The sequence below is a fragment of the Penicillium daleae genome (genome assembly GCF_028827525.1).
Source record: "Penicillium daleae strain IBT 16125 chromosome Unknown utg000008l_segment0_segment0, whole genome shotgun sequence".
In the NCBI taxonomy this organism is placed as follows: domain Eukaryota; kingdom Fungi; phylum Ascomycota; class Eurotiomycetes; order Eurotiales; family Aspergillaceae; genus Penicillium; species Penicillium daleae.
In genome coordinates, this window is record NW_026623156.1 from 4,227,547 (window position 1) to 4,253,347 (window position 25,801).

Genomic DNA, 25,801 nt, shown 5'->3' on the forward strand with positions numbered 1-25,801 from the left:
GGGAGGCCTAATGAGCCCGTCGCGTTGGGGGCCACTCGGCGTGATTAGGCATGCAAAGAGAAGAGAAGATCACAGATTTCGAGGATTGGGAAGACCATTCATTGATCCTGACACGGATCAGGATGATAATGATCCGCATAGGTGATAACATCCCATTTAGTTCATGAGGACCTCCGGCGGAGGCGTCGTATCCTCTCGTTGTATGACGGTCGGTACTCGGTACACGTGAAATTACCGATTACCCGGAATACGCCCGGTCTCCAAATTACGCAGGCCGCGATACTCGTAACCCGGTCCCGCGTAATCTCGTCTTGGTCTTTCCATTTCTTCCCTTTCTCTCTCTCCCTCTCCTTCTCTCCTCGAAACCACTTTTCAGTCTTTCAACACCCCCACTCACCCGCGTCCACCATCAATCGTCAGCTTCCCAACTCCTCCCCGAAAAAATAATACACCCTCCTGCCCATCGCGTTCCCACGCGATCCTCCAAGATCTTTTCTCCATCCTCTCTCGAGGTCCTCGATCTACCTCCTCTGCTCCCCATCATGGGTCGAACCGTCGACCAGGAAGTGCACGCGGCGTTTGTCGAGTTCCGCGCCAAGGAAGATGACAAGGTGTGTGACTTGCGTATTTCGTAATATTTCAAACCCACCACAACACGACCAGTCACTAAACATACGTGACCCTCCGTTTCGGTCATTCTGCCATCTAGTGCCTCTCCGTCCAGTGTATCTACTGCCAGCAGATTCGTGCAAAGAATACCTCGCGACAGAAACAGCATCTTCTCGAGTGCCCCGGTCTTCGTGGTCACCCCAACGCGCCCCAGCCAAACCAACCCTCTCAGGCTCCCAATGGCATCGGCCCTCCCAATGGCTACCCCGGCACCCCCAGTGGCCCGACGGCCACTCCAGGCCCTGGTGGTCCCCCGACTATGCCAACTCCCAATGGTACCATGATGGCCAATGGTGTCAACCCTCATGCCACCCCGTTGCAGACCCCGCTGCAGAGCTTGAGCCGTCCGCCCATGGCCACCCCGGGCCCGCCAACTGGTCCCCCCGGCTCTGCGCCGCCATCCGCCGTGCCGTCGCGTCCTACCCCCAAGCCCAAGTCTAAGACCGCTGGCTCCAATTTACCTGCGCCGCCGCTGGACGATGTGCACGCGGCCTTTGTCGAGTTCCGCGCCAAGGAGGAGGACAAGGTAAGATCACCCCATTGTTGGAGATCAGTACTATGGTCAGGATGGACAATCTAACATGACGAAACACAGTGCTTGTCTGTCCAGTGCATCTACTGCCAACAAGTCCGCGCCAAGAATACCAGTCGTCAGCGCCAGCACCTGCTCGAGTGCCCCACCTATCTCAGTGTGATGAAGGACTCGATCCCCGCGAACAACCTGCTGCACACTTTCCCCGAGGGTGATGTCGCACGGTCACTGCAGATCCCAGCCCCAACACTCGAGCTGGACTTCCGCATGAGCATCAAGATGAACCCCAAGGTCACTGTTGGTCAAAGCATCTGGGGTGGTCGGGAATGGGTCTCGTTCCTGGGTGGTCAGTGGGCTGGACGTTGGGGCAAGGGCATCGTTCTGGTAAGTTATCATTTATTCTCCCCGAAACGAATATGTCAATGCTTACCTAGTTGGAAAACAGCCCGGTGGACAGGATACCCAGATCGTTACCAAAGACTACACTACCAACCTTCGCGCAAGCTACATGCTGCAGACTGCTGATGAGCCACCTGCATATGTGATTGTCCGTGCTGAGGGATGGCTCACGGGAGCCAAAGATGTTCTTGAGAAAGTCAATGACACCGCCATGGCTGATGGTATCAACCCCAGCAGCTACAAGTATCGCATCAACCTGTCGATGGAGACTGGTGATGAGCGGTACACATTCTTGAATACCCTGATGTGGGTCGGCAGTGGATGCCGCCGCGGGCAAGAAGGTAGGTCTCTTCACAGATTTCATTCACGAGGCGCAAATTTCACTAACAATTGTATAGTCATCTTCGATGCATTCCGTGTGAACTAAATCAACCCAGGATTGCTGTCTCCGCTGTTTTGCCGTTTCTTAAGCGATGTCTGTTTGTGTTATGTGATGGGAAAATGGTGTTCCGTTGTCCTTGGTCCTTTGTTGCTTTTTCTCTTTGTGGCGCAGTCCTCTAATGATTCCTGCTTTATGTACGGGTGCAGCGTGTATTTCCAGTCTGCTAGCGAGACACTGGCTCTTGCCTCGAGTGGGTGATTGCAGCCTATGTTTTGGTTCGGACGTTTTATGTCTTTTGCCAAGTCCGCAAATCTCTTCTCCCTCCATCTCTTTCTGATGTACGTCTTATTTGAATATTGCCTGATTTGTTCGGGGCAAGGGACCCCAGGTATTGCTTGACAGATAGTATGGTTAAATGTCTTGGCCCTTTTTTGCGTTCTGGGTATTTCCCTTGTCTGTCTTGCTGTAGTTTCTGGCTAGGATAAGCTTAACCCACTTGTCTAGTCGTCTAGTCCATGTGTAATCACGTACAGTAAACTACCATTTTGATGGCTCCAAAACACCGTTTTACTGTAGTACACTCCGTTTCGTACCCAACTAACGGGCAGCGTACAGCAGCCTGTAATCCGCACTTTACCCCGGACCAGGACTCGGTATCTACCCCACCCACCTGCAGAGTACAGGGCCGATCAGCAGTACTAATACCGACCGGCTTTACAAAGTACAAATTAGTTACTAACTAAAAACATAATGTATGAAGAAGCTACCTTATTAGCTTGAACTGAAAAAAACAGACCTGCCATGCTTGTACAAACCTATATCCATTATCCACGTTTTCTATGTGCGGACGGGTATCAGGGCTTGTAAACTAAGTATCGAACTCTTTCCCACGGATCGTTGTGCTTTGGTTTATCTAATCGGGCGCGCGGCTGCCCCTGGGCTGGCGGGGACTTCGGCGTAGAAGGTAGTACGGGGGATAGATACTACAGAGTACTTTGGTTATACTTATCCTTACGGCGCTTGGTCTTGATGTACAGTATGGGCCGGGGGGTAAGGTGTCACGTATCTGGTATGCTTACGAGGGGGGGATTTCGTACTTTTACACTTCTAGGGTTTACTACCTGGGGGTATTTGGGTGTGTAGGTTGGGATTTGGGGTGTGTTTGTGTTGTGGAATATGGAATTTTGGTGCGTTGCTGTTGATTTTTGTGTGTCTGGGTTTGCATAGGTGTTGCTACAGTTGAAATATATTTCTGGCGGTTGTGAGTATGGGTCCCGGTCGCAGATCTGCATTGAGTTTCACGGGATGGGCTACGCTGCAACGGGAAAGAAGGAATTTTTGGTTATCAATCTGGAAGAAAGTATATGTTAAGTTTTCTCTTTTTTGTCAATTGATACTCGAGACGTCGAACGTCAGGTGGGTAGTGTGGTGGTGGTCGTGGAGGGTATATTGTCCAGGGGCGGGCATGATGGAGGAGAAAAGCATCATAGAACATTTCGAACATATTGAATAGGTGTTTTGGATCAAAAAGAAATCTGGCAGAAGCATCAATACATTAAAAGTATTCATTCACTCAGGTAATTCCTCCTTCAAAAATGATCCCCCACGCGGAGGGAGAATATGGAGAAAAAAAGAATATGAGTGATAAGAGTGAGATTCGAACTCACGCCCCGTAAACGAGATCAGGAATTTATGCTAAGGTGGACCTTAACCTGACGCCTTAGACCAACTCGGCCATCTTACCAGCTTCGATGTGTGGTGATTCGAGAATTAAATCTATAAAGTTATTCATTACGTACAGTACAAATATAGTCGCCCTATACGCAACCGACAGAAAGACATGAATGGAACGGTTGTTTTCGGTATGTAGAGTCTTCATGAGAGCCAAAACCAATTAATTACCTGATATTATTCAATAAACCTTAGGTACTTAGGTATCACCGAGGGTGCAGCGGTTTCCTCTCGATGATAGCAATTGACGTTTCTTCCGTTTTAAGTCGCGGCATATCTACCAGGATAGGTCCCAGATGAGGCAGCACTGATATCACGACTTATTTCACTAGATTAATAATTCCGACAACACTCATGACTGTATCTTTCTCTTTCTCCTACATCCCATCCACGCGCACCAGCCTGACAATATCCCATGGTATCTCCTAACAAAAATCCACGTTGGGTTCCACGGGGTTCGTGCAAGTGCAAAGCCGCAAACCCGAAACCATGCATGAAGCCTAGCCAGGAGAAAGATTTCAATTTATTCGTAAGAGAGTTCGCTAAAACCATCGAGGATCATGCAATTCGTGAGCGCCAGAAATACCCCGAGACATATGAGCCCCCCAAAAGTTCAGATGTTGTCCTCGATGAGGCCGTCGTAAAGAGAATTACCCCTGCTATTCGTCAATGGCGTGATTATCATGGGAAATGTTGGGGTTGTAATGTTAACTGTTGTCGAAATGGATGAGTCGGCATTGATTATTGTCAGTGCACGTTGATCCCTGAACAGAACAGACTTATGTCTTCGTTTCTTATTCCGAAAAAGGACGGGGTCGCTAGATATGACTGGGACTCCTTTGCGCACGAGAAAAAGGGTTATATCTCTTTTCATCTTGTCAAGTTTTTGTTGATCTACGAGGAGATTGATACGGTTCTCGACTCCGTGCTCATCCAGAAGTGTGCTTTAGTGCACGGAAAACCGAATATATCTTTGTAAGACCTTGTAGAAGTCATATTATCTGGTATTTGATGTTTCTAACTAATACAGGGTCCTAAATTTATTTGGGATCGGGTTTACAGAACAGCCTTGAAAGTGTACATATGCTTGAATGTGCTTTATTGTTTCCCAGAGATATGGGACGCAGCAGCCGGCAAAACCGAAGACAACGACTACCGCGACAGCAAATCTTATCAAAATATCATTGCACTATGTATTCCTGCCCACGGTAACACCTTTGCCGTGAACTATCCGCATCGTCTGTTCGTTGGCCTTAGCAATCGCCACCTGTCCAAAGCTGCTGGGAAATGGGGAACACGGCCGTTCAATGGTTTCTTGAGCCTTGAGAGATCGGCTATTGACAAGCCAAGCATAGCGGAAGCGTACCTGGTCCGGGCGATTCTAATCTCAAAGGGACTCCCGGTTGAGCTTGCCGTCGGAGTTATGCGTTTTGTGGGCTACGAAGGAAAACGAAGACTTACGATCCCAAACGACCCCTTTCATCCTTCCAACAAGGAAGAACTCGTCAAATACCTAAATTATTGCTGGAAACTTTTGATTTGCTGCGACATCTTGGCGAAGACTATTGGCAAGCATATCAACTGGTACGAGAAGGTTTCTCAGTGCATTCATGAACTCTGGAGTTGTGGTGGTGGGTACTGGACCAGACCTGTTAATCACAGTTATTGCTTCTGCAAGCCCCATAATCGCAAATTGGAGATGAGATGCCCAGTTGAATTCAAAATGGGGACCACCAATTGCCAGAATTAACTTGTATTAGTATAAGCTCATGGCGATGAACTCATCCAGAGGTTGTAACATCAAGGCAATCAAGCTTCATGATGTAGCGTTCGATTTGGGGGCCAGATCCCGCAGACCAGAAAATCCGCAACTTGATCTTAATCCGATTTCCCACGAATAACGTTACTCTTGTCATTTCTTGAAGCCGTCACTTCCTTCCATGACTCGTTTCGCTCCGCTTAACCAGGCAGAAACCCCCTAGCCGAGGAGCAGCCTAAACTTAGAGGCTGATAATGCGGCTTGGCAGGGTCCTCTGAGCTCGTGCGCCCAGGCTGCACTAACCACGCTAAGACCCGCGTCCTAATGACTTAAGACGGTATTTTCCCATTTTAGCCCCTCCTATCCTGATTGTTCTCGGTCGGGACTTTCGTCTTAGTCTTCATCCTTTCTCATAATTTCTTCTTCAAACAGCCATGTTTGACCTCTTCGGCTTCGGGAGCGGCAGAGCCAGTCGAGATGAGATGCCAGCTGAGCCGCTGCCACCGCTCCAAGCTGCGGTAAATGCCGATGCTGTGGATACTGTTCGTGATTTAGCGTCCACAGCAGACGCTGCCGATCTCATTGCGGCTCTTTGTCGATCTTGCCAGCTGGGAAAGACTGCAGTTGCCCAGACTTTGATTGAGTCTGGTCGATGCGATCTCAATGCAACCGCGGATGGCGATACACCGTTGTTTCTGGCTGCCAGGAGTCTTGAGCCTGCGATTGTCAAGCTTTTGCTTCAACATGGTGCTGATGTCACCATCAACTCTCTGAACAATCCTAGGAGTCCAGTACCTACGGAAGAGGCCCCGGCATATACGCCTCTTCATGGAGTGGTGGATGAATTGCATCGTCATCGAGGGGAGGAAGACACACCTCGTCTCAAAGAGATGATGCAGTTGCTATTGGATGCTGGATGCGATGTCAACGCACAGAATCGGAACGGCGAGACAGTACTTCTATCCTGTCTCCACCAAGAAGTGGCACTCGTCCAGTTTCTGCTTGAGCACGGCGCCGACCCAAATATCGTGACCAAGCGTGGTACCACCACCATGTCATATTTTCATCATCCTCTGCAATACCCAGAATGGTTCAAGGCTCTCATGGAGCATGGTGCCCGTTTGGACATTGGAGTGGATAGTGAAAATGGGACTTGTTTACACGCCTTTGCGTCCAAGTGCCAACTTGGAGACCTATCCTTGTTCAAACCTTATGTCTCTGATTGGAAGTTCACTGACGCCAACGGCAACACACTGCTCCATCTCGCCACCAAAGTGCATTGTCGTGGGAGCCCAACCGTGACCGAACTTATGAAGGTTGGCCTAGATGTGAATCAAAGGAACCACGCGGGAAAGCAAGCAATTCATGTGGTCAACGGTTCGGGTGAACACCTGCAGGCTATTTTGGAGATCCTTTGTGCGGCTGGTACAAACATTGACGCCAAAGACTATGCTGGACGTACACTGCTCACAGGAGCCATATACGATCACCCGCGTTTCAATGCTCGTGAACTAATTCCCGAGCTTATTGCACGTGGGGCCAATATCAATACGCAGGACCACAAAGGCAATGGCATTCTATTCTACTTGATTGAGCCATATACATTTCAATCTGAGTACGTGGAATTCTTACTGGAGCAAGGAGCGGATCCAGCTATGGTTAATTACCAAGGTGATACATTTCTCCACAAGATGGCAGCCAATTTATTCGGGCTGGACTCGGACACAGCTATCCTGAACATGATCAAACTTCTTGAAACGGGTATCTCTCCAATCCATCCCAATCACAAGGGCCAAACGCCGCTACATGTGCTGTGCAGCCATGTTTCAGATCACCTTTTGCGGCATCCAACGATGGTGATAAATATGCCATCGACCTTCTTTTTGATGCCGGTCTTCGGGAAGCACTGAATGTTTCCGACCACCAGGGGATTCGTCCTATCCATCTAGCAGCTTCAGTCTCGGAGATTTTAGTTGGCAGACTTATCTCCCACGGAGCGGATACTACTGCTACCACCAAAGATGGGCGAAATCTGTTGCACATTGCGTCCATGGCCCGCCAAAGCAACACTGTTGGAATGCTGTTGGATCATTATGCCCCCGAAGTTTTGACATCTTTGGTCAATGCCCAGTCAGAAGATGGCCGAACACCCCTGCACTTGGCATGTCTCTCTGGAAGAATAGAGACAGTCAGGCTTCTCCTCGCACATGGGGCAAATATTCATCTTGAAGACAAGAAGAAATGGCTCCCCTTGGATATCTGCGCTTTGTCACTTGCTGAGGACCAGCTTTGGCAGAAGGCTGACGACCAAGGGAACTTGTTTAATACAGTCTCTGCAGCTGGAATTTTGGCTAGCGACCATGAGAGACCGAAGGTACCCGCTCGAAAAAACCAAAAGCGTAAGGATCACAAGAGCTTTGGATGGAAGGGAGAGATTACCTCTGAAAGCGCTACGCTTGGAGTGGGGCGGATCGTTCGATTGCTGGCACAGCATGGCGCTTTGGTGCCGAAGGATCAGAAGAGGCATCGGGTTAGCCCCTTATTTCATGCGGTATCAGAGGGAAATGAGGAGATGGCCACAGAACTTAACAGATCGTCTAAGGAACTGGGAATTGAACTTGAAAAACATCGGTCTCTCGATACCGACCGTTGTTTGCTGCGCTCGCAGCATATCCCAGCGCTCTTCAGGGAGCGGTTCAAGTCTTTTATCTCCGACAAAGACATTGTGGAGATGGTACTCCTAGGCCACGATCAAGAGGTGGTACAGGCTTTGGAGGAGAATTTAAACACCATCGAAAACAAGTCTTCCCTTCAGCCAGTCCTGATCTTGCTTGCAAGATGGGGATACCCGGAACTTTTCGAGCAAATTGGACGCCTCATGTTGGACGTGGACCCTGAATGGATCAACAAGAGTGGCAGGGTATTTTTGGGAAGCGGTGATATGGCTCCGTCTCTTTTGGCTGCTGCTCAGCGTGCCCTTCCAAACCTGGAAGTAATCAAGGTCATCGTTGAAAATTTCCATGCGGATGTCAATATTCGATTCCAAGCAGGCATGGGAGTGACGCCAAAGGTCTACTTCCAATCCACAATGGCTCAAAGGAGACAGTTCAAGCCAGGTGATACAGTTCTTCATTACTTGGCTCAGGGTATACATTGGTGGCACGAAAAGGCTATTGAATACCTTATTCAGCACGGTGCCGATCCCAACGCCCGTAACGCCCAGGGCAAGACTCCTCTTTGTGTGGCAGTGAACCAAGGTGAACTAGCAGGCCATCGACAGAAAGAAATTGTTCAAACCTTGCTTGATGGCGGAGCCGACCCCAATCTCACTGCGACATGTGGCTTTACACCGCTTGCAATGTCGACTCACAGCCCTCAGTTGTTCCAAATCCTGATTGACAATGGAGCCTATCCATCCGAGGATCATCCCATGGAATTGTTCTCAGCACTGTCTAACTTCAAAGATGATGTGGTCACTGCTCTCCTGGGAATGGACCTCGACGCAAACACGACAGGTTTATCCGATGCTCTGCCACACTGGCACACCCCTCGGATCGCAAAGATCTCTCAGAGTCAAGGAACTGTCCTGCATCCTCTTGAATACATTTCCATGATGCCTTTCAATGAGCCCCACAGTCAATACCACTCAATCCGAATGGTTCGTCTTTTGCTGGAGCATGGAGCGGATCCATTCTTCCACACTAGTGAAGACACCCTTATCCTGCACGAGATCTTTTCTGGTGGAGGAATAATCAAACCGTGGCTTGAAATGCCTGACCTTGACCTCGAACGACGTGACCCTCGTGGACGGACATTACTACTGGCTGCTGCAAGGTCCACATTTGGTACAAATTCATATGCATGCACAGTGCCTCTCTTTCCGCACAGAGGTGGACGCATTCAAACGAACTCATGGCAGGAGGGTGACCCAACACGTGCCATGTTCCTGTATGAGCGTGGTGCAAATCTTACTGCAGTGGACAATAATGGAAATAACGTCCTGCATTTTTTGGCCCGCCTTGAGAAAAATGACAAGTTTGCTCAAGAGGAATTCCGGCGAACGATGAACTTGTTCGTGGAGAAGGCTCCTGAGCTTGTGGATCAGGTTAACTCTCTTGGTCAGACCCCAGTGTCAATTGCCCGAGGTTGTGGTACTGAATGGGCTGTGGAAATCTTGGAGAAGGTGTCTATGGATGAAGAATAAGAGGATATGGCGTGAGTCCAGAGGAGTTGGTTCTGTTATATTTGTTGTGCATACAATAACTGAACTAGAAAAACTAAACAATGCTTTAAATCGGACAAAAATCTTCCAAAACAGACTCCAAACCATGCCATGTAGAAGTCACATAGTAGCGAAAAAAAAGCAAAAGATGATAGATACATCAGGAGAAGACTTAGGATGTGCCATTTGTGACTGATGACTTTAAACCTTCGGGAAGAGCACCGGACTTGTGCATGATTGTTCCAGCCAGTCCACTGACTGAATCACTAGCCAGAATTTCCAAGAGCTGAAGACCGGCGTCAAATTCGCGAGAGATCCAATGTCGGACCTCGATAGCAACAAGTGAATCCAGCCCAAAGGCTGAGATTGACTTGGATACATCAACGTCCTCCAGTGAGAGCATAAGAAGGCTGCACAGCTTCTTCAGTAGAGCTTGTGCAATGATATCCTGAGCTTGTCTAAGATCCTGTGCTTGCTGGAGTGCCTTCGCAGGACTTTCCGATGCAAGACCATTTGATTGACCGCCCGACTTCGAAGATGCGGAGACTGCTGCGGCGCGGACCAACTGTGAGAACCTCGGGTCCTGTGTCCAGGCTTGACCAGCACTTAGACTCTCTGTCTGAATTGAATCGAGACCAGTGATGCAGTGACTATTGCAGGAATCCTTCATCACACCCTTGATTGCACTGGCCAGAAGACCGTGGATATCTTCTGCATTGAGCCACATTCCGCCAAAAGTGCCTTGGACTACGTCCTGAGTCTTTTGGTCGTTTGCGAGATATCCCACATCACGAACGGGTGCAAGATCAATCGTGGTACATTGAAGACCGTGAGTGTTCATGGCTTCTGCAAAGCCATCCATAAATGTTCCGCTGGCTGCGTAGGCGGCTTGCGTGAGGTTTCCAATCACACCTGCCACCGAAGACAGGCTGATGAAGAAATCAAGATCCTGATTCAGGGACTTCAAAGTGTCATGCATGTTCCAGAGTCCTTTCACGCGGGTCTGGACGACCGCACTGTAGTCCGCATATTGCATTTTCTCGAAAGGAACGTCCTAGCAAGGCAGGTTAGATCGAAAAAAAGAAGTGGGATGGCGAGAAGTCTATTTCTTACCCGTAAGACCATAGCACCGTAGATCACTCCACGGACTGGTGGTACACCAGATAGGGCTCTCTTCAGTTGAGCATCGAGTTCCTCCTCGACACCGACGTTACATTGGCACACTTTAATAGTGACTCCCTTGTTGATGAGTCCAATTATCGCGTTCTGTGCTTCCTCGCCCACAAGACCGGATCGAGAAACGATCACCAAGTGCCGAGCTCCCTTCTCGGCCAACCAGGAGGTGATGTCAAGACCGATGCCTCGGTTACCACCGACAACGATGTAGGTTGCATCTTGACTGACAAGTGTATCTGATCTAGTTGGAGGATGGACCTAGTCACATAAGGTATTAGTTGATCGAATTTGAAGATTGGTGGCAGGTGACCGAGAGGGCCTCAGAAGGTGAGCGGATAGACTCGAGTGATACATACCTTGACCAATGCATCTGACTTCATCTCAATGACAATCTTTCCAATCTGACGACCGGTCCGCATCTCACGGAAAGCATGCTCCATGTCCGAGACAGAGTAAGATGTGATGGGCCAGGGTGGTCGGCAGAATACATCCGCACCGAACTCTCGGAATACATCTCCAAGCAGTCTCTTCAAAAGCTTTGGCTTGCGCTGCATCACAAGGACGAGATCCACAGAAGAGACGGAGACATTGTTCAAGAAATGTGACATTTCAAGTCGAGAGTTTTGCAGGAAGTCCCTTTTTCCAAGCTCAACAAAGCGACCAAACGGAGCCAATGTCTCAAATGAAACTCGAAGGAAATCCCCACTGAGAGAATTTATGACCACATCAACACCGTAACCTTTCGTCGCATGACGGATAGCTTGACCGAAGCCAGTATCACGACTATAGAAAATCTGATCTTCTTTCAAGCCATAGGTTTTCTTGAGGAACTCCTTCTTCTCCTGAGTACTGACCGTTGCGAATACATTGGCTCCAATGGACTGGGCCAGAAGGATGGCAGCCTGTCCAAGTCCTCCCGCAGCGGAGTGGATCAAGACATTCTCGCCGGGCTCGACACGAGCCACATCGACCATGGAGTAATAGGCTGTGCAGAAAGTCACAGGAATAGTAGCTGCCACATTAAGGGGAATACCGGATGGCACTTTCCAAGCGTTGGTCGCAGGACAGTGAATGTAATTCGAGAAACATCCACTAAACAAGGCGCAAACACGGTCTCCAACACTGAATTCATGAGCACCACGGCCAACAGCAGTCACTATACCACTGCATTCAGCGCCAATTTCAGTTCCAGGAACCTCGCCCATGACTATCATGATGTCTTTGAAATTGAGACCTGAGTAGCAAACTTGTATCTCGATGAAGCCTTCTCGTAGAGGTGCGCTCTTGATGGTATCGTCTGTGAAATAAAATCCATCTAGAGCACCGACATCGGTCAGCTTGAGCGCGAAAGGGCGGCCTTCTTGTTGGAATTCTTGGAGTTGCGGAGGAGCTTTTCCTGCTTCTTGGAGCATGCTCAAGTTCATCGCAGGATCCTCCACCAAACGGGAAACACAAATCTCTCCGTTGCGAAGGGCGAATTCCATGTCCCCTTTCATGAGCATAGAACGAGAGGATGAGTCAAAGACATTTCTGAAGATATTCTTGATATGGCGCACGATTTCCTTCCCTGAGACGTTATCCAGATCGCCGAGATCAAAAGTGGCAAATGGAAGACCGGTTTCGTTTCTCACAGTCCGTGCCAGACCGAAAACCATGTTCTGGTTAGCCCGCTGAGAAGGCGAATCCTTGTGGCCGGTGACCCATAACACGCCCTTTGCGGTGGTAACTAGTCGCTGGATCGTCGGGAAAAGATCCTTGGACATATCAGAAAGTAGAGTTTGACCGATCTCGCCAATGAAGACACAAATCTTGCCTGTTGCGTCCACCTGATTCAACGATGTGAGACCTGGAGCCCGGCCAGTTACTTCTTTGAGGCCTTCCATCAAGGCCCCTGTGGGAATTGTGCTCAATGTTCCGTGCTCAACAACGACAACTTCTTGCTGCGTTGGGTTGGGGTCCCCGCTAGCAGTTGCAATCATCATGCAGTTGGATGCTTCGAATGCACCAGGGAAATCCTGTAGGCAAAGGTCGACGCCGGAAAAGCCGTTTTCTTTGAGGACAGTGTCCCACTCCTGCTGGGATAACAGAGGACCATTGACGTGTCTTCCATCTTGACTGGCCCACCATCCTGGAAGGCATGCGAATAAGAAGAGTCGCTGATGCATGATAGTCTCTTCAATCAAAAGAAGCTTGCCACCCGGTTTCAGAAGCTTCCGGGCATTTGCAACAGTCTCACCAATGCGAGGAGTTGCGTGCAAAACGTTACAGGCAATGATAAGATCGTATGATTGGGAAGAGTATCCTTGATCGACTGGATCTTTCGTGACATCGAGACTCTGATAGGACATGAGGGAGTCCCAGTCATGGAATTTTTCTCTTGCCTTCTCAAAGAAGCCAGTTGAAATATCCGTGTATTTGAAGTGATGAAAGCGTGGTGTACTTTCTCCATCCTTGCCTCCGAAACTTTCCAAGATGGGCAAAGTCGCCGATCCGGTGCCAGCACCGATCTCGAGTATATCCATGTGTGGATTCTGGTGGGCCATCTTTTCAACACAGAGCATGGCGTTTCGATAGCTCTGTCGGTAGCCATCAAGGCTCTCGTAATAACGGTTCAACAGATCATCTTCGACCATGATAGACAGAGCTTCTTGATGGCCCTGCAGAATACTGGGAAGGTTTTCACCGATCTTGCATGACAGCTGACCAGCAGCGTTCATGGTGCGAACCAGTTCAATTGTGTCACTGTGACACCTTTTAACCGATTCAAGAGGCTTTGGGCAAACTTGCTGCATCCACTTGTAGAGTAGCTTGTGATGAGGCTGGAAGCTTCCAAGCTGCTTAGGGATGTCGAGTAGCGCGCGACCAATATAGTAATGTGACACTTGTTCTAAGAGTCGCATCTGCTCAATTGAACATCCCAAGTTGGTCTTGGAATGCTGAAGTAGAGTGGTCCCGGAAGTCTCCATCAAGTCAAAACATGGCTCGAAATGCTCCTTATAACAAACAGATCTCAGGGAATGAGCGTCAATATCCTCGGGTGCATCATTAATGCGTGTCGCAGTGAATCCATTCACTGTCACCCAAGGCTCACCAGTCTCCTCAACAACTCCTAGAACACTATAGCTGACGTTCTCCCCATGAGTCGGCCTGCGATCTTGGCTGGTGAAGAGCTTGAACTTGGTGCCGATGTCAACGGCATCATTGACTGGAATGAGCATGTGCTTGACCGAGTCCGCCAAATAGGAAAAGTTGGGACCGGCCTTGTCAAATCCACAGAAGAACCAGAACTGCTGAAGGAACATATCCAGGGTGACGGGGTGTACCAGACACCTCGTTTCATATCCAAAGGGCATACAACTCTTGGTATCTGGCACACGTGCGTTGGCTATCGATTTGCCATCTCCGCTGAGAGCAATGCGGGAAAATTCACGGAATAATGGACCATATGTAAGCACTGTAGCGGCAATATTAGCATAAGTCTCTGTCAGGTTGACATCCTGAGTGCATTCTTCTGTGAACGCCGAGAGATTTCGTGCAAGGGCAAGTTTTGCCTCAGCCACTGGGTTTGATCGCTCGGGGCCTCTGGCGATGATGAAGCCGTGGCAATGTTCGTCCCAGCCCTTGCCGTCCGCCCAAGAGTATGTCCAAAACTCATACCAAGCACCATGGGCCATCGAAGTTCCATTCTGGATCTTCATTGACAGCATGACTTCCACTGGAGAAGTGTCAGGCAAGACTAGCATCCGTTGCATTTTGACATCCCGCAATTCCACACAATCGAGCTGAATATTTTGCAACTGTGCCAGTTGAGCAACACCTTCTACTGCCATTGACAAGAAGCCTGTCATTGGGTACACGGAATTGCCATGGACCTTGTGCTGCCTAACCCATGGGAGATCATCAGCGCGAATGACATTTCTCCAACGCGGCTCCAGATCAATGTTCTCCACGGAGAAGCTACCCAAGATGTCATTGCGGGGGAATTGAGGATGACTTGAGTTGTTGGATATGCGTGAATCGTGCCAAAGTCGAGTGGAGTGGTCCCATGGATAGTTGAGCAGGTTGGTCAATAGTTGCGGATGTTTTCCAAACGCGGCAAAGGCGTTGATAGCACCCAGGTCAACAGGGGCTCCTCGAGAAAACAGCGTACCGGCAAGAGTTTGTATGGCTTGCAGGGAGTCTGTATTCCGTTTGATGCTTGACAGGTACTGGAAGTCAACTGTTGTCGCTGCCTGGCGGGTGATGCTTTGACAGGGAGATTGTAGTGCGGGGTGCGGCCCAATCTCAATCAGAAGATGACTCCGTTTTCCGGAAATAGGTTCGTTTGCCGAAACTAAGCTTTGCAGACCCTGCGAGAATAGAACTGGTGAAGTGAGATTCTCAATCCAGTAATCTTCAGTTAAGAAAGACGCATCAAGAACCTTGCCGCGGACGGTGGAGTGGAATGGGATTGTCGACTCTTGAGGAACAATCTTGCCCATGAGCTTTCTATAACTTCCAGCAATTTGTTTCATGTGAGGCGAGTGATAAGCGACACCAGTGCGGAGTTTTCGAGTGAAAATATCTTGTTGACTTAAGACAGAATCCAGCTTCGTGATTGAAGCCGCATCGCCCGAGATCGTGACACTTGATTCGCTATTGACACATGCAATCACGGCACGCCCGCCTGATACCTCATCAATAAATGGCCGTAGTCTTGCCGGGCTGGCACCAGCAACCATCATCATTCCTTCTGTTTGGAGCGGGTCGTCCTTGAGGGCTTGTGCTGCGGCACCTCGAGCAAATGCAATGCGTACACATTGCTCCGTCGTAAGTATACCTGCGGCGTAGGCAGCCGCAATCTCTCCACTAGAATGTCCGATAACTGAGGCGGCGGAGACACCCCAGGAGCGAAGAAGATCAACAAGTGCAATCTGGAGGGCGGTACAGGCAGGTTGACTCAGATATGGCTCATAAAGAGAGCTTTTAGATGAGTCTTTTTGGAGTTCCTCTTTGGCAGAGTTAGCTCAATCTGCAAATTTCTAAGTCATCTTAGGATCACTTACCAATGATGGAAATTTCACTCTTCAGAGTCTTCAAGACTTTATCCACGGCCTGAATTGCTCCAAAAAAGACTGGCGAAGCTCCAAGGAGTTCTCGGCCCATTCCATACCATTGAGCACCTTGCCCCGTAAATACAAGAGAGATTGATGGATCATCCGAAACGTTGAAGGGGTCCAAATCGGCAGACAAAAGCGCGATCAATTCTTTGCTTGTCGAAGCAGAGACTGCTGTTCTCCAAGAGAATAAGCTGCGCCTCTGACCAAGTGTGTAAGCCAGATTGCTCATCACGAATGCGTCAAATGCGTCTGGGTGTTTTTCAAGGTACGTGGCCACGTTCTTGGCCAGCGCCCCCACGGCTCTCTTGTTAGGCCCTGAAATCGCGTATACGTAGCGTGCTGCGTGTTGCTCTTTGCCTTGACTGATCGAACCCTCCTTTAATGCTATCTCGGAGGTAGTCTTCGAAGGTTGAATGACGGGTGGTTTACCCATGATAACGTGGGCATTCGTGCCTCCGTACCCGAAGTTATTAACGCTGGCATATTCTTTTCCTCTCGGCCACGGGGTAACCTTTTTGGGGACCTAATGAGAAAAGATTAGCGTCTTCAATACAGCTTGGCAGGTTGAGGGTAATGACCTTCATGTTCCATTCCTTCATCGGAATCTCATCGTTGGGCTCGGTCACACCACAGTTGGGTAGAATAAATCCTCTCTCCAACATCAGAGCGGTTTTGATCACGGCGACAATTCCACTCGCTCCCTCTGCATGTCCAACGTTTGATTTCACAGAACCTATTAAGAGAGGGCTTTTGCGATCCTTTCCCTGACACAAAACGGAAGATAATGCGCGTGCTTCTGCCGGGTCGCCAACAGTGGTGCCCGTTCCATGCGCTTCGACATAACCAGTTTTGGCGGGATCAATTTGTGCTTGTCGATAAACCGTACGAATGAGCTCCTCCTGAGAAGCACTGTTGGGCATAGTGATGCCTCGGGTTCGACCATCCTGGTTCACGCCGGTATTCCAAATGACCGCTCGGATCGCATCACCCGCGTCAATCGCATCTTGCAGCGGTTTCAAAACTATACATCCTACTCCTTCGCCTCGACCATACCCATTCACTGTCTGTGACTTTGATTGCTGATCGAATGGAAAACTCTTCCCGCTCTCGGAAAACAGCCTGGATGTAATTCAATTATTAGAACAAATTTTCGCGTATAACCTTTGCGGTATGGAAACTTCACTTACCTCGATAGCGACATAGATGCAAAAGTGTCAGGGAGCAGATTGATATGACACCCACCAACCAAAGCCGTCGAACATTCCTTGGATCGGAGGCTCTGGCATGCCAAGTGCAAGGCAGTCAAGCTGGATGAACACGCCGTCTCCACGGTCATACTAGGACCCTTCAAATCAAAGTAGTATGAGATGCGATTCGATTGCAAAGATGTCGCGCATCCTGTAGTCTGATGCATAGGAATTGTTGCAACGTCGCGGAGATTGTTCACTTCGTAGTCTGACGGAGAGCCGCCGATAAAAACACCGACATCACGACCTTGAAGATATTGTTTGGTTATTCCACCATTTTCTAGCGCCTCATATGAACATTCGAGCAGTAGTCGTTGCTGCGGATCGAGGGAGCGCGCTTCCTGTACAGTGATATTGAAGAAAGGAGCGTCGAAGAATGCGACATCTTCGTCTAGAAAGTGACCACCTTTAGGGTTGAAGCATCCAGTACGGTCGGGATTTGGGTGATAAAAACCATCCGCATTGAAGCGACTCTTTGGCATCTCTGACCATCCACTTCGGCCGCGGGAACACAATTCCCAGAATGATTCCAAGCTATTTACTTGGCCAGGTAGCCTGCACGCCATTCCCACGATGGCGACGGGCGTGGGCTTAGCTCCATTATCAGTCGACATGTTGAGATTGAGGTCTTCTTTCCGTTCCATATGTGCAAAATAAGAGAGAAACTCAAAAGTTTGTATAGAAAGGAGCGACAGTTGGTGAAGATTGTAGAAAGTAGCCCGCGGACAGGGCGAGCCCAACTACTAAATCGCTGGGGAAATTCACGCGATCGGGGAATAAAGGGGACTGATCTTTCCACATAAAAAGACTGCGAGCCGCTTTTTCGGACACATCATCTGTATCTGATTTACAACACAGGAGCTGAGGGGCGAAGGGGTTGTCAAGTCGTGGACCTGGCATTTTACATTAGGGCGCGGAAGTAAAAGATCGGTATGTGGGACGCGCTGAATGAACTGTAGAGTCAATCCACAGGACCGAGTAAGCAAGCCACATCTTCGCCCTACCCCGGTGAAATACAGTATTACTGTAATGTCCCACCTAGGGCATGGGTAACTAGCGTAAATAAAGTATGCACCCCCTGCAGTGCTAGCGCTAGCAAGATGGATATCGGGCTCAGAATTTGAGATGCAAGGAAGGCGTGGCCTGGAAAGTGGACACAGCTAGAATATCCTGTTCGAAGCTACGCGAACTTGTACTTAAACTACGAAGATAGAGCGGCGACAACATTGTCGCTTTGCTTCACAACCCATTGATCAACTCTGAAGAAGTCATGCGTTTTTTCTGTTTACCAGGAGGCCTTTGCAATGCCAAAGTCAGTTCATGATCACTCTTCGAATCGACGATATTTAAAAACTAACGTACGCCATTTGGAAAAGCGAAGACACTGGAAGTTCAACTAGGTAAGGACACACTTCCTCAAGTTATCTGAGGTTATGTCACTGATCGCAACTTGACGTAGAGCCCATTTTGTCAGAACTCAACAAGGACGAAGCAACAACCACTTTTGTGTATACACAAGGTCAAAATCCGGTCACGGTGCCTCCCGAATTTGAAGGATTCTTTGGCCCACCTCCCAATTTCACGTTCATTGATGGTGACCCCAAAGTTGCATCTTATCCAATTCGAACACTTGGTCGAGAAGGGAGCCCTGAAGATGCGATAAGGAAGTTCTATCACGCTGCCGGCCTGTGGAAGTACAAAAAGCCAAGCTCTGTGCTTGACCCTTTACTTGACTATATTGATCAAGATCCTGAGATTGAAGGAATTATCGGGTTCTCAGAAGGAGCAGGCATTGCGGCTTCTCTCATTGTAGAGGAGACCAAGCGACAGAAAGAAACCGGAAGAATTCCTCGTCTCAAATGCGCCGTTTTCATGTCGGGGATGCCTCCAATTGATTCGGTCACTGGCCGCTACCTTTTACAGGACGAAGATGGCGAATTGATTTCCATCCCGACCTTCCACATCATGGGGTCCCAGGATGCTATGATCAGCGGAGTCATCGCGCTATACAATGTTTGTGATCCAGACACCGCAGACCTGTTCGATCATGGTGGTGGCCACATAATCCCTCGTGACGCGCAAACCGTGACCGAAATCGTGAAAGTTATCCGTACTATGGTTTTGGATTTGTGATGTACGGAGTATACATGTATACTCGTGAGAGACGGAAGAGGCCGGTGCGGCCTACCTGGATAGTTTACAGCGATCATAGCGAAACCAACCCCTAGATTATTGCATAGAGACAGTGAGTCGCAACCAACAGCCGCGGAATCATTCTTGAACTTTGAAACTCGCATTCTGATGTCAGCATTAGCTGTCCGCGCGGCAGGCGGAGTCTCAGTCTCAGCAAGGGGTGGTATCTGACCTATCAACTCAGCCACCAGCATTCCTGCCATTAAAAGTTCGATGAAGCATGATCAACGCCTCTAAACAACTGCCTGACTGTTGGTCCCTGGCAGGATCTTCGGTGATCTTCCCCGCCCCTGGCCCCTTGCTGGGCGTTCCTTTCGGGGCACAGAATAGTGGCAAACCCCTGCACTAGGGGCTAATATGGTGGGTTCGTCTCAGATCTTGATAGGTAGAGTAGAAGTATGCGCTTGAAAGTTTCCAGAAATGCTGTAATGGGAAAATCCACCAAGAATCACAAGTTGTTCTCTCCGCTAGGGGCAGATGGCGACCGTCAAATCTGGTAACATCCGTCGCGACAAAGCACTGTCCCTTGGCCTTCCTTCGGATTCATTTTCGATTGTCGACCTACCACTCTCACCATGGAGACGAAAGTACCCGGTGGACATCTTGGTCAACACAGGCTGGTTGTGATAATTTCCTTGTCAATCGTGAGCTTTCTGAGCGCTTTCGATTCGACCGTATTTCCTCCAGTTTTGCCTGTAAGAAGGGTTCAATGCTCAACAACCTCAAGCTTCAAGCTAATATAATCCAGACTATTGCGAAAGACTTACATGGCAATGCGACCGATACATTTTGGGTGGGAACCGCCTACCTACTCCCGTGTGCATCCCTTCAACCTTTCCTGTGCGCCCTATCCGATGTATACGGCCGTCGATTCATCCTTCTTTCAGCGATTACATTGTTCGCAATCGGCTCAGTTGTCGGATCAGTTGCCCAGAATATGGCGACAATTCTAGCTGGTCGGACCATTCAAGGAATCGGTGGTGGTGGCCTCATCCCTCTGCCTATGATTGTCATGACCGATCTATTCCCCTTGCGCGAGAGACCCAAGTATACCGCCTACATCCAGCTATTTTCAGCCATCGGTATCATCATCGGCCCCGTAATGGGAGGTCTGTTTACTGAGCATGCTGCAAATCATGGTGGATGGCGCTGGGTCTTTTACGTCAACTTCCCATTCTGTCTGATCGCGTTCCTCGCTCTTTTCTTCGCCCTTCGGAAGATGAAAGTGACACGCGAAAGCTATCGCAATATCGATTGGCTTGGATCGTTCTTTTTCACATCGAGCATGGTATCCTTCTTGATGGGACTTTCCTGGGGTGGTACCCTCTACAAATGGAACAGCTACCGTACCGTGCTTCCTCTGTCTCTGGGGGCCGTCGGAATTGTCTGTACTGTCATCTGGGAGTGTTATGGGGCACGCTGGCCGTTCTTGCCTCTTTCTGTTCTCAAAAGCCGTGCGTCGATTGCCGTCTACCTATCGTCTCTGGTTCAAGGAATATCGGTGAGTCTGTCAATGATCAGATTGGACCCTTGGGTGATTCTAATATTTCTTGTTACTTCCAGATGTTCGGCATTCTCTATTACATCACTTTCTACCTGGAGGTAGTACAAAGACTCTCTCCAACCAAGACTGGAACCGAGATTCTGGCACTGTCTGCGACAATGGTTCCATCCGGTCTGATAACGGCACTGTTGATTTCAAAATTCGGCAAATACAAATGGGCCCAATGGAAAGGTTGGGTTGTGGCCGCTCTTGCCACAGGTCTCCTTTGCATGTTGGATGAAAAGACGAAGAAGGGCTTCTGGATCGGCGCCCTGGTGCTACTAGGACTTGGGCATGGAATTCTTTTCAACAGTATCCTGTTTGCAGCACAAGCTGTTGTACCAGCGAAGAACGTCGCATATGCCGCCACCCTCTACACGTTCTTCCGCACTATGGGGTACGCTGTCGGGGTCGTTGTTGGGGGTACGACACTTGAAAATGTCACGTCGGATTACCTGAAAGATCATGGCTTCCCCGCACAGAAAGCACAGGACATATCCTCTCATATTGGGCCCTCGGAGGGCCTATCCGCTGGAGCTGGACACGAAGACGTTATCATACAGTCTTACGTGCACGGCATTCGCGGAGTCTTCGTGGCACTTACATGCTTGGCAGGTCTTGGTCTGGTTACCACCTTTTTCGTGCCCCAAGCCAGTATGGATCAGCCTCTGGAGTCTGACCATCATCTGGAACTGCTACGCCTAGGTTCAAACCCTTCATCTCCCACATTTGGAGTCACGAGATCCGAGTCGAACCTGACGGTGCATTCAATTCACGGAAAGCCCGAGAATGCCGTTGAGTTGCATCGAGTTGTCTGAAAAGCGAACATGAAGCTGGTTCTTGATTTCGTGTATAAAACAATTTTGGCGCTCCTTTCCATAGATTAGTCTGAATTTATCGATTTTGTTCTTTCATTTGCCCAAAACTTCACCCTTTTAATCTGGTTTAGTGTCCTAGAATAATTTCGCCCGTGCTGCTTTCCCTTTAATTATCTGTGGGCTAGGACATGCAAGCGAGTGGAAAGAAATGATGCAAATACATCTCGAGAGAATCATGCGCGGGTTGTCCGAGTGAATGCCAGTGGTTGAAAGTGTGCTACCCAACTATCATGAATCTATTAAAAGATGACTCCTTTCGAGTATCAGCCCTAGACATATACTAGCTCAGATGGACTTTGAGGATCGCACGGCTTAGATCGGACTTTGTTCCTCAAGGTCCATAGCCAAGAGACACATATTGGGTTACAAATCCTCCGAGTATCTATGAAAAGTATTCTATTTTCGCATCTGTTGCACTTCTAATTTGAACAAAATGAAACAATGTTGGTTTCCTTTTTCTATGTTGCTACCGCTTCGGCTGCCCTGATTCCATTGTCAAATGCAATTCGGCCCAAGATGACAGCAAAGGTGGATGTTATCTATTGTCAGTATTCCATTATCAATGAAGTCTTGACATACATAGTGACCTATAATCCGTAGCTCTGATCCTGGCTGTGGTGTTGCTGGTACCTACCACCAATGTGCTAATGGTAAATGCCGTCTCCATTCGCCCTAATTGCCACTTCCTCACATGCATATGGGCCATATTCATTATGTATAGGCCATTTTTATCCGGTCAGTTGTGTAGTTGGAGGATATGATCCTCCATGGGGCGGCAGTAGTCTGTCGCTGTGGCTCGAAAGTCGGCTGGCGAAACCCGGTTTATCCAAGATGTGGGGAGGTCTGGAGGTTGCGATTTCTTAACGAATGATTTTATGTATACAAATTTAAGCAAAATGTTCCTGGATTGGCAGCAATATAAGATAAACAATCACTCTATAATCTAGCCTCAGCTGTTAGATGTCGGAACTTGCTGACCGTCGGCCGTTTTAATTGTGACCAGAGCCCCCTCAATAAATAATAATCTTCCATGGTTCCAAGACTGGAGCCACCAAGGCTAAGCTCTTTCTAATTACCCGTTTGGGCACGCTAATCAATAAATAGAAACGCCCGCTAGCCTCATTCGACCAGACCCTCCAGTCAGGGTGTTCAGGGTGTCTGCGGTGCCCCACTTGGCCAGGTCCTCGAGGTTCATAGACTGGACGCTCGAGCCGTCGCTTCCGGTTGCTTCCAATAACGAACAAGCGATAGAGTGAGACAATTCGTTGGACTGAACGAGCAATGGCTTTTCGCTTACGAGGCCACCTCTGGCCATCGCGTTGTATGGATTGGGTTTCTCTGCTGCCTTCGCGCTTTAAACCAGGCTGTGTTTCCCTGAGCTCCTTTTGCTCGTTCGTCTCTCTTTTCTCCGCACTTTCACTCACTTTCCACCAACACCAAACCCCCCCCCCCCCCCACACTCGTTAATTCACTATGAAGTGGACTGCTTTTGCGGCAGCTTCCCTGGTGGCCCGAGGGGCGCTGGCCAGTACCCCAAACATCGTCATCAAGGTAGGTCCTTGGGCCTTTGACTTTCTGCGGAGGAAGGTCGGTCGCTAATCGCATTGTCGCACAGGGCTCCAAGTTCTTCTACGCCAACAATGGAACTGAATTGTGAGACTTCTCCCAAACCCGTTGAGTGACCTCGTCATTAACGCAGCGATTAGCTACATCCGAGGCATTGCCTATCAGGGTAATTCGATCGCAAATCATCTTGTACATACCTTCGATACTGACAGACTATATAGAGGACTACACTGGCGGAGGTTCCAACGGAACTGGCCAGACCAGCACCTCAGGCTACACCGATCCCCTGGCCGATGCCACCACCTGTTCGCGTGATATTCCCTACCTGACCCAGCTGCGCACCAACGTTATCCGAACGTACGCGGTTGACCCCACGAAGAACCATGACGCCTGCATGCAGCAGCTGGCTGATGCTGGTATCTATGTCATCACCGATCTGGCTTCCCCGGACGTGTCGATCGAGGCCAACTCCCCCGTCTGGACCGTCGACCAGTACGAGCGGTACACCAGCGTCATCGATACCTTCCAGAAGTACGATAACGTGATTGGCTTCTTTGCTGGCAACGAGGTTGTCAATACCCCCAACCAGACCGATGCCGCTGCTTTCGTCAAGGCTGCCGCCAGAGATATGAAGTCCTACATCAAGAGCAAAGGATATCGGGACACACTCGCTATTGGCTATGCCACCACCGACCAGGAGGATATCCGCACTTCGCTGTCAAGCTATCTCAATTGCGGAGACCAGTCAAGCGCAATTGATTTCTTTGGTTACAACATCTACGAGTGGTGTGGAGATCAGACATACCAGTCATCTGGATATGAAGACCGCACCAACGAGTACAGGAACTACTCTATCCCTGTCTTCTTCTCGGAGTACGGTTGCAACACCGTGAAGCCCCGCAAATTCACCGATGTGCCTGTGCTCTTCGGTCCCCAGATGAATGACGTCTGGAGCGGCGGTATCGTCTACATGTACTTCGAGGCTGATAATGACTACGGCCTCGTGTCTGTGAGCGGGAGCTCCGTCTCTACTGAAGTCGACTTCAGCTACTACTCCAAGGAGATCCAGAGCGCTACTGCCACAGGAACCAACAGCGCCAGCTACACTCCTACCAACTCCCCTCGCGCCTGCCCCACAGTTGACGGCGAGAATTGGCTGGCGAAATCCAGCCCTCTCCCTCCAACTCCGAACTCGCAGCTCTGCTCCTGCGTGGTGAGCACCTTGTCCTGCGTTGTCAGTGACTCCGTGGACTCGAAGGACTACGGCACCCTCTTCGGTGAAGTCTGTGGCTATGGCGCAAACATCTGCGACGGTATCGCACACAACGCTACTACCGGAACTTACGGTGCCTACAGTGTCTGCAGCAGCAAGGATCAGCTGTCGGTTGCTTTCAACGCCTACTACAAGAGCCAGAACCAGGACCAGTCCGCGTGCGACTTCAACGGTGCGGCCAAGGTTCAGTCTGCGCAGTCCGCATCGGGTGATTGCAAGTCCCTCGTCAGCCAGGCTGGTGGTGCCGCTGGAACAGGCACTGTTGCCTCTGGTGGTTCTAGTGGTGGAAGTGCCGCTAGCACTTCTACCTCCAAGGGAGCTGCCTCCCATCTGGTCAGCCCGGCTGCTGTTTACGTGAATGGCTGGTTTGCACTGGCTTCTTTCGTCGTGGCTGCGGTGACGGGCTCCCTCATGGTGGCTCTGTAAGAGATATGGATGCTGCGTCTGACGTGGAAGCTGACAGCGAGGGTTTCATGTTCAAATTCTATCCTGTAATATAGGAACCTGTGATTTATTACACCCGGTCAGTTTTGCCGCTCCCAGCTTAGTGCCATAATATACTATCCTGAAACCTCTCTCTATCGCCCCAACATCAAAGACTTGACCCCGCCCTTTCGACATCTTTTCTCCTCCTATAACTCCTCTATCTTGCACTCATTGCTGCCCCCTTTCTCGCATCTCCTGCCCCCACACCTGCACACTGACTTCCAGCCCGACGCACTGCCAATTTCGTTTTACCGGAGATGCTGCTCGATCCAACACCCAGCTCGTTCTAATCCTAGAATAGAGCAGCTACCTAGGGGTAGAATCGATGGAATGATCCAGCCCGTAGCCGCATTGTGTGATTTCGTGTCGATACTCCGACTTCTTCCTAAAGAGGGTTACTGACTCTTTCTCCGTATTTATGCTCACGGTCCTCGACATACATATTTCATGACGTTCCTCACCGCTCATCTATACCATCACCGTCCGAGATGTCCCCTAATCTGTCTTCGCGCCATAACGATCTCTCCGAGAGGGTATCCTCGCGATAAGTAGCATATAAATTAAGTCGTAAACAAACCAAGTCTACAACGAGGCAACATAAGGTATTTCACTCTATAGCAGTTTCATGACTGATATTGCTAAAGGG

At 49.5% G+C, this 25,801-nt stretch overlaps 8 protein-coding genes across 8 annotated transcripts; 6 read left to right on the forward strand and 2 right to left on the reverse strand.

The window, feature by feature from the left end:
- Window positions 1–542: 542 nt before the first annotated feature.
- On the forward strand, window positions 543–2,027 carry N7458_010064 (DUF3237 domain-containing protein; the record flags this gene model as incomplete). Its single annotated transcript, XM_056913446.1, has 5 exons — window positions 543–611; window positions 710–1,195; window positions 1,265–1,585; window positions 1,647–1,941; window positions 1,999–2,027. The coding sequence occupies 5 exons, from the start codon at window positions 543–545 to the stop codon at window positions 2,025–2,027; spliced, it is 1,200 nt and encodes a 399-aa protein (XP_056762295.1).
- A 2,467-nt stretch (window positions 2,028–4,494) lies between these two features.
- On the forward strand, window positions 4,495–5,463 carry N7458_010065 (uncharacterized protein; the record flags this gene model as incomplete). The annotated part of the gene is made up of 2 exons (XM_056913447.1): window positions 4,495–4,652; window positions 4,776–5,463. The coding sequence occupies 2 exons, from the start codon at window positions 4,495–4,497 to the stop codon at window positions 5,461–5,463; spliced, it is 846 nt and encodes a 281-aa protein (XP_056762296.1).
- Window positions 5,464–5,906: 443 nt separating this feature from the next.
- Window positions 5,907–9,676, forward strand: N7458_010066 (uncharacterized protein; the record flags this gene model as incomplete). Its single annotated transcript, XM_056913448.1, has 2 exons — window positions 5,907–7,233; window positions 7,263–9,676. 2 exons carry the CDS (start codon window positions 5,907–5,909, stop codon window positions 9,674–9,676), a joined length of 3,741 nt encoding a protein of 1,246 aa, XP_056762297.1.
- Window positions 9,677–9,866: 190 nt separating this feature from the next.
- Window positions 9,867–17,830, reverse strand: N7458_010067 (type I polyketide synthase; the record flags this gene model as incomplete). The annotated part of the gene is made up of 6 exons (XM_056913449.1): window positions 9,867–10,748; window positions 10,808–11,128; window positions 11,227–15,860; window positions 15,916–16,492; window positions 16,548–17,088; window positions 17,157–17,830. 6 exons carry the CDS (start codon window positions 17,828–17,830, stop codon window positions 9,867–9,869), a joined length of 7,629 nt encoding a protein of 2,542 aa, XP_056762298.1.
- Window positions 17,831–18,486: 656 nt separating this feature from the next.
- N7458_010068 (uncharacterized protein) lies at window positions 18,487–19,349 on the forward strand (the record flags this gene model as incomplete). The annotated part of the gene is made up of 3 exons (XM_056913450.1): window positions 18,487–18,528; window positions 18,598–18,616; window positions 18,676–19,349. The coding sequence occupies 3 exons, from the start codon at window positions 18,487–18,489 to the stop codon at window positions 19,347–19,349; spliced, it is 735 nt and encodes a 244-aa protein (XP_056762299.1).
- A 769-nt stretch (window positions 19,350–20,118) lies between these two features.
- On the forward strand, window positions 20,119–21,770 carry N7458_010069 (uncharacterized protein; the record flags this gene model as incomplete). Its single annotated transcript, XM_056913451.1, has 2 exons — window positions 20,119–20,910; window positions 20,973–21,770. The coding sequence occupies 2 exons, from the start codon at window positions 20,119–20,121 to the stop codon at window positions 21,768–21,770; spliced, it is 1,590 nt and encodes a 529-aa protein (XP_056762300.1).
- Window positions 21,771–22,923: 1,153 nt separating this feature from the next.
- Window positions 22,924–23,145, reverse strand: N7458_010070 (uncharacterized protein; the record flags this gene model as incomplete). Its single annotated transcript, XM_056913452.1, has 1 exon — window positions 22,924–23,145. One exon carries the CDS (start codon window positions 23,143–23,145, stop codon window positions 22,924–22,926), a length of 222 nt encoding a protein of 73 aa, XP_056762301.1.
- Window positions 23,146–23,303: 158 nt separating this feature from the next.
- On the forward strand, window positions 23,304–25,095 carry N7458_010071 (glycoside hydrolase family 72 protein; the record flags this gene model as incomplete). The annotated part of the gene is made up of 4 exons (XM_056913453.1): window positions 23,304–23,381; window positions 23,446–23,483; window positions 23,537–23,562; window positions 23,618–25,095. The coding sequence occupies 4 exons, from the start codon at window positions 23,304–23,306 to the stop codon at window positions 25,093–25,095; spliced, it is 1,620 nt and encodes a 539-aa protein (XP_056762302.1).
- Between the last annotated feature and the right edge of the window lie 706 nt (window positions 25,096–25,801).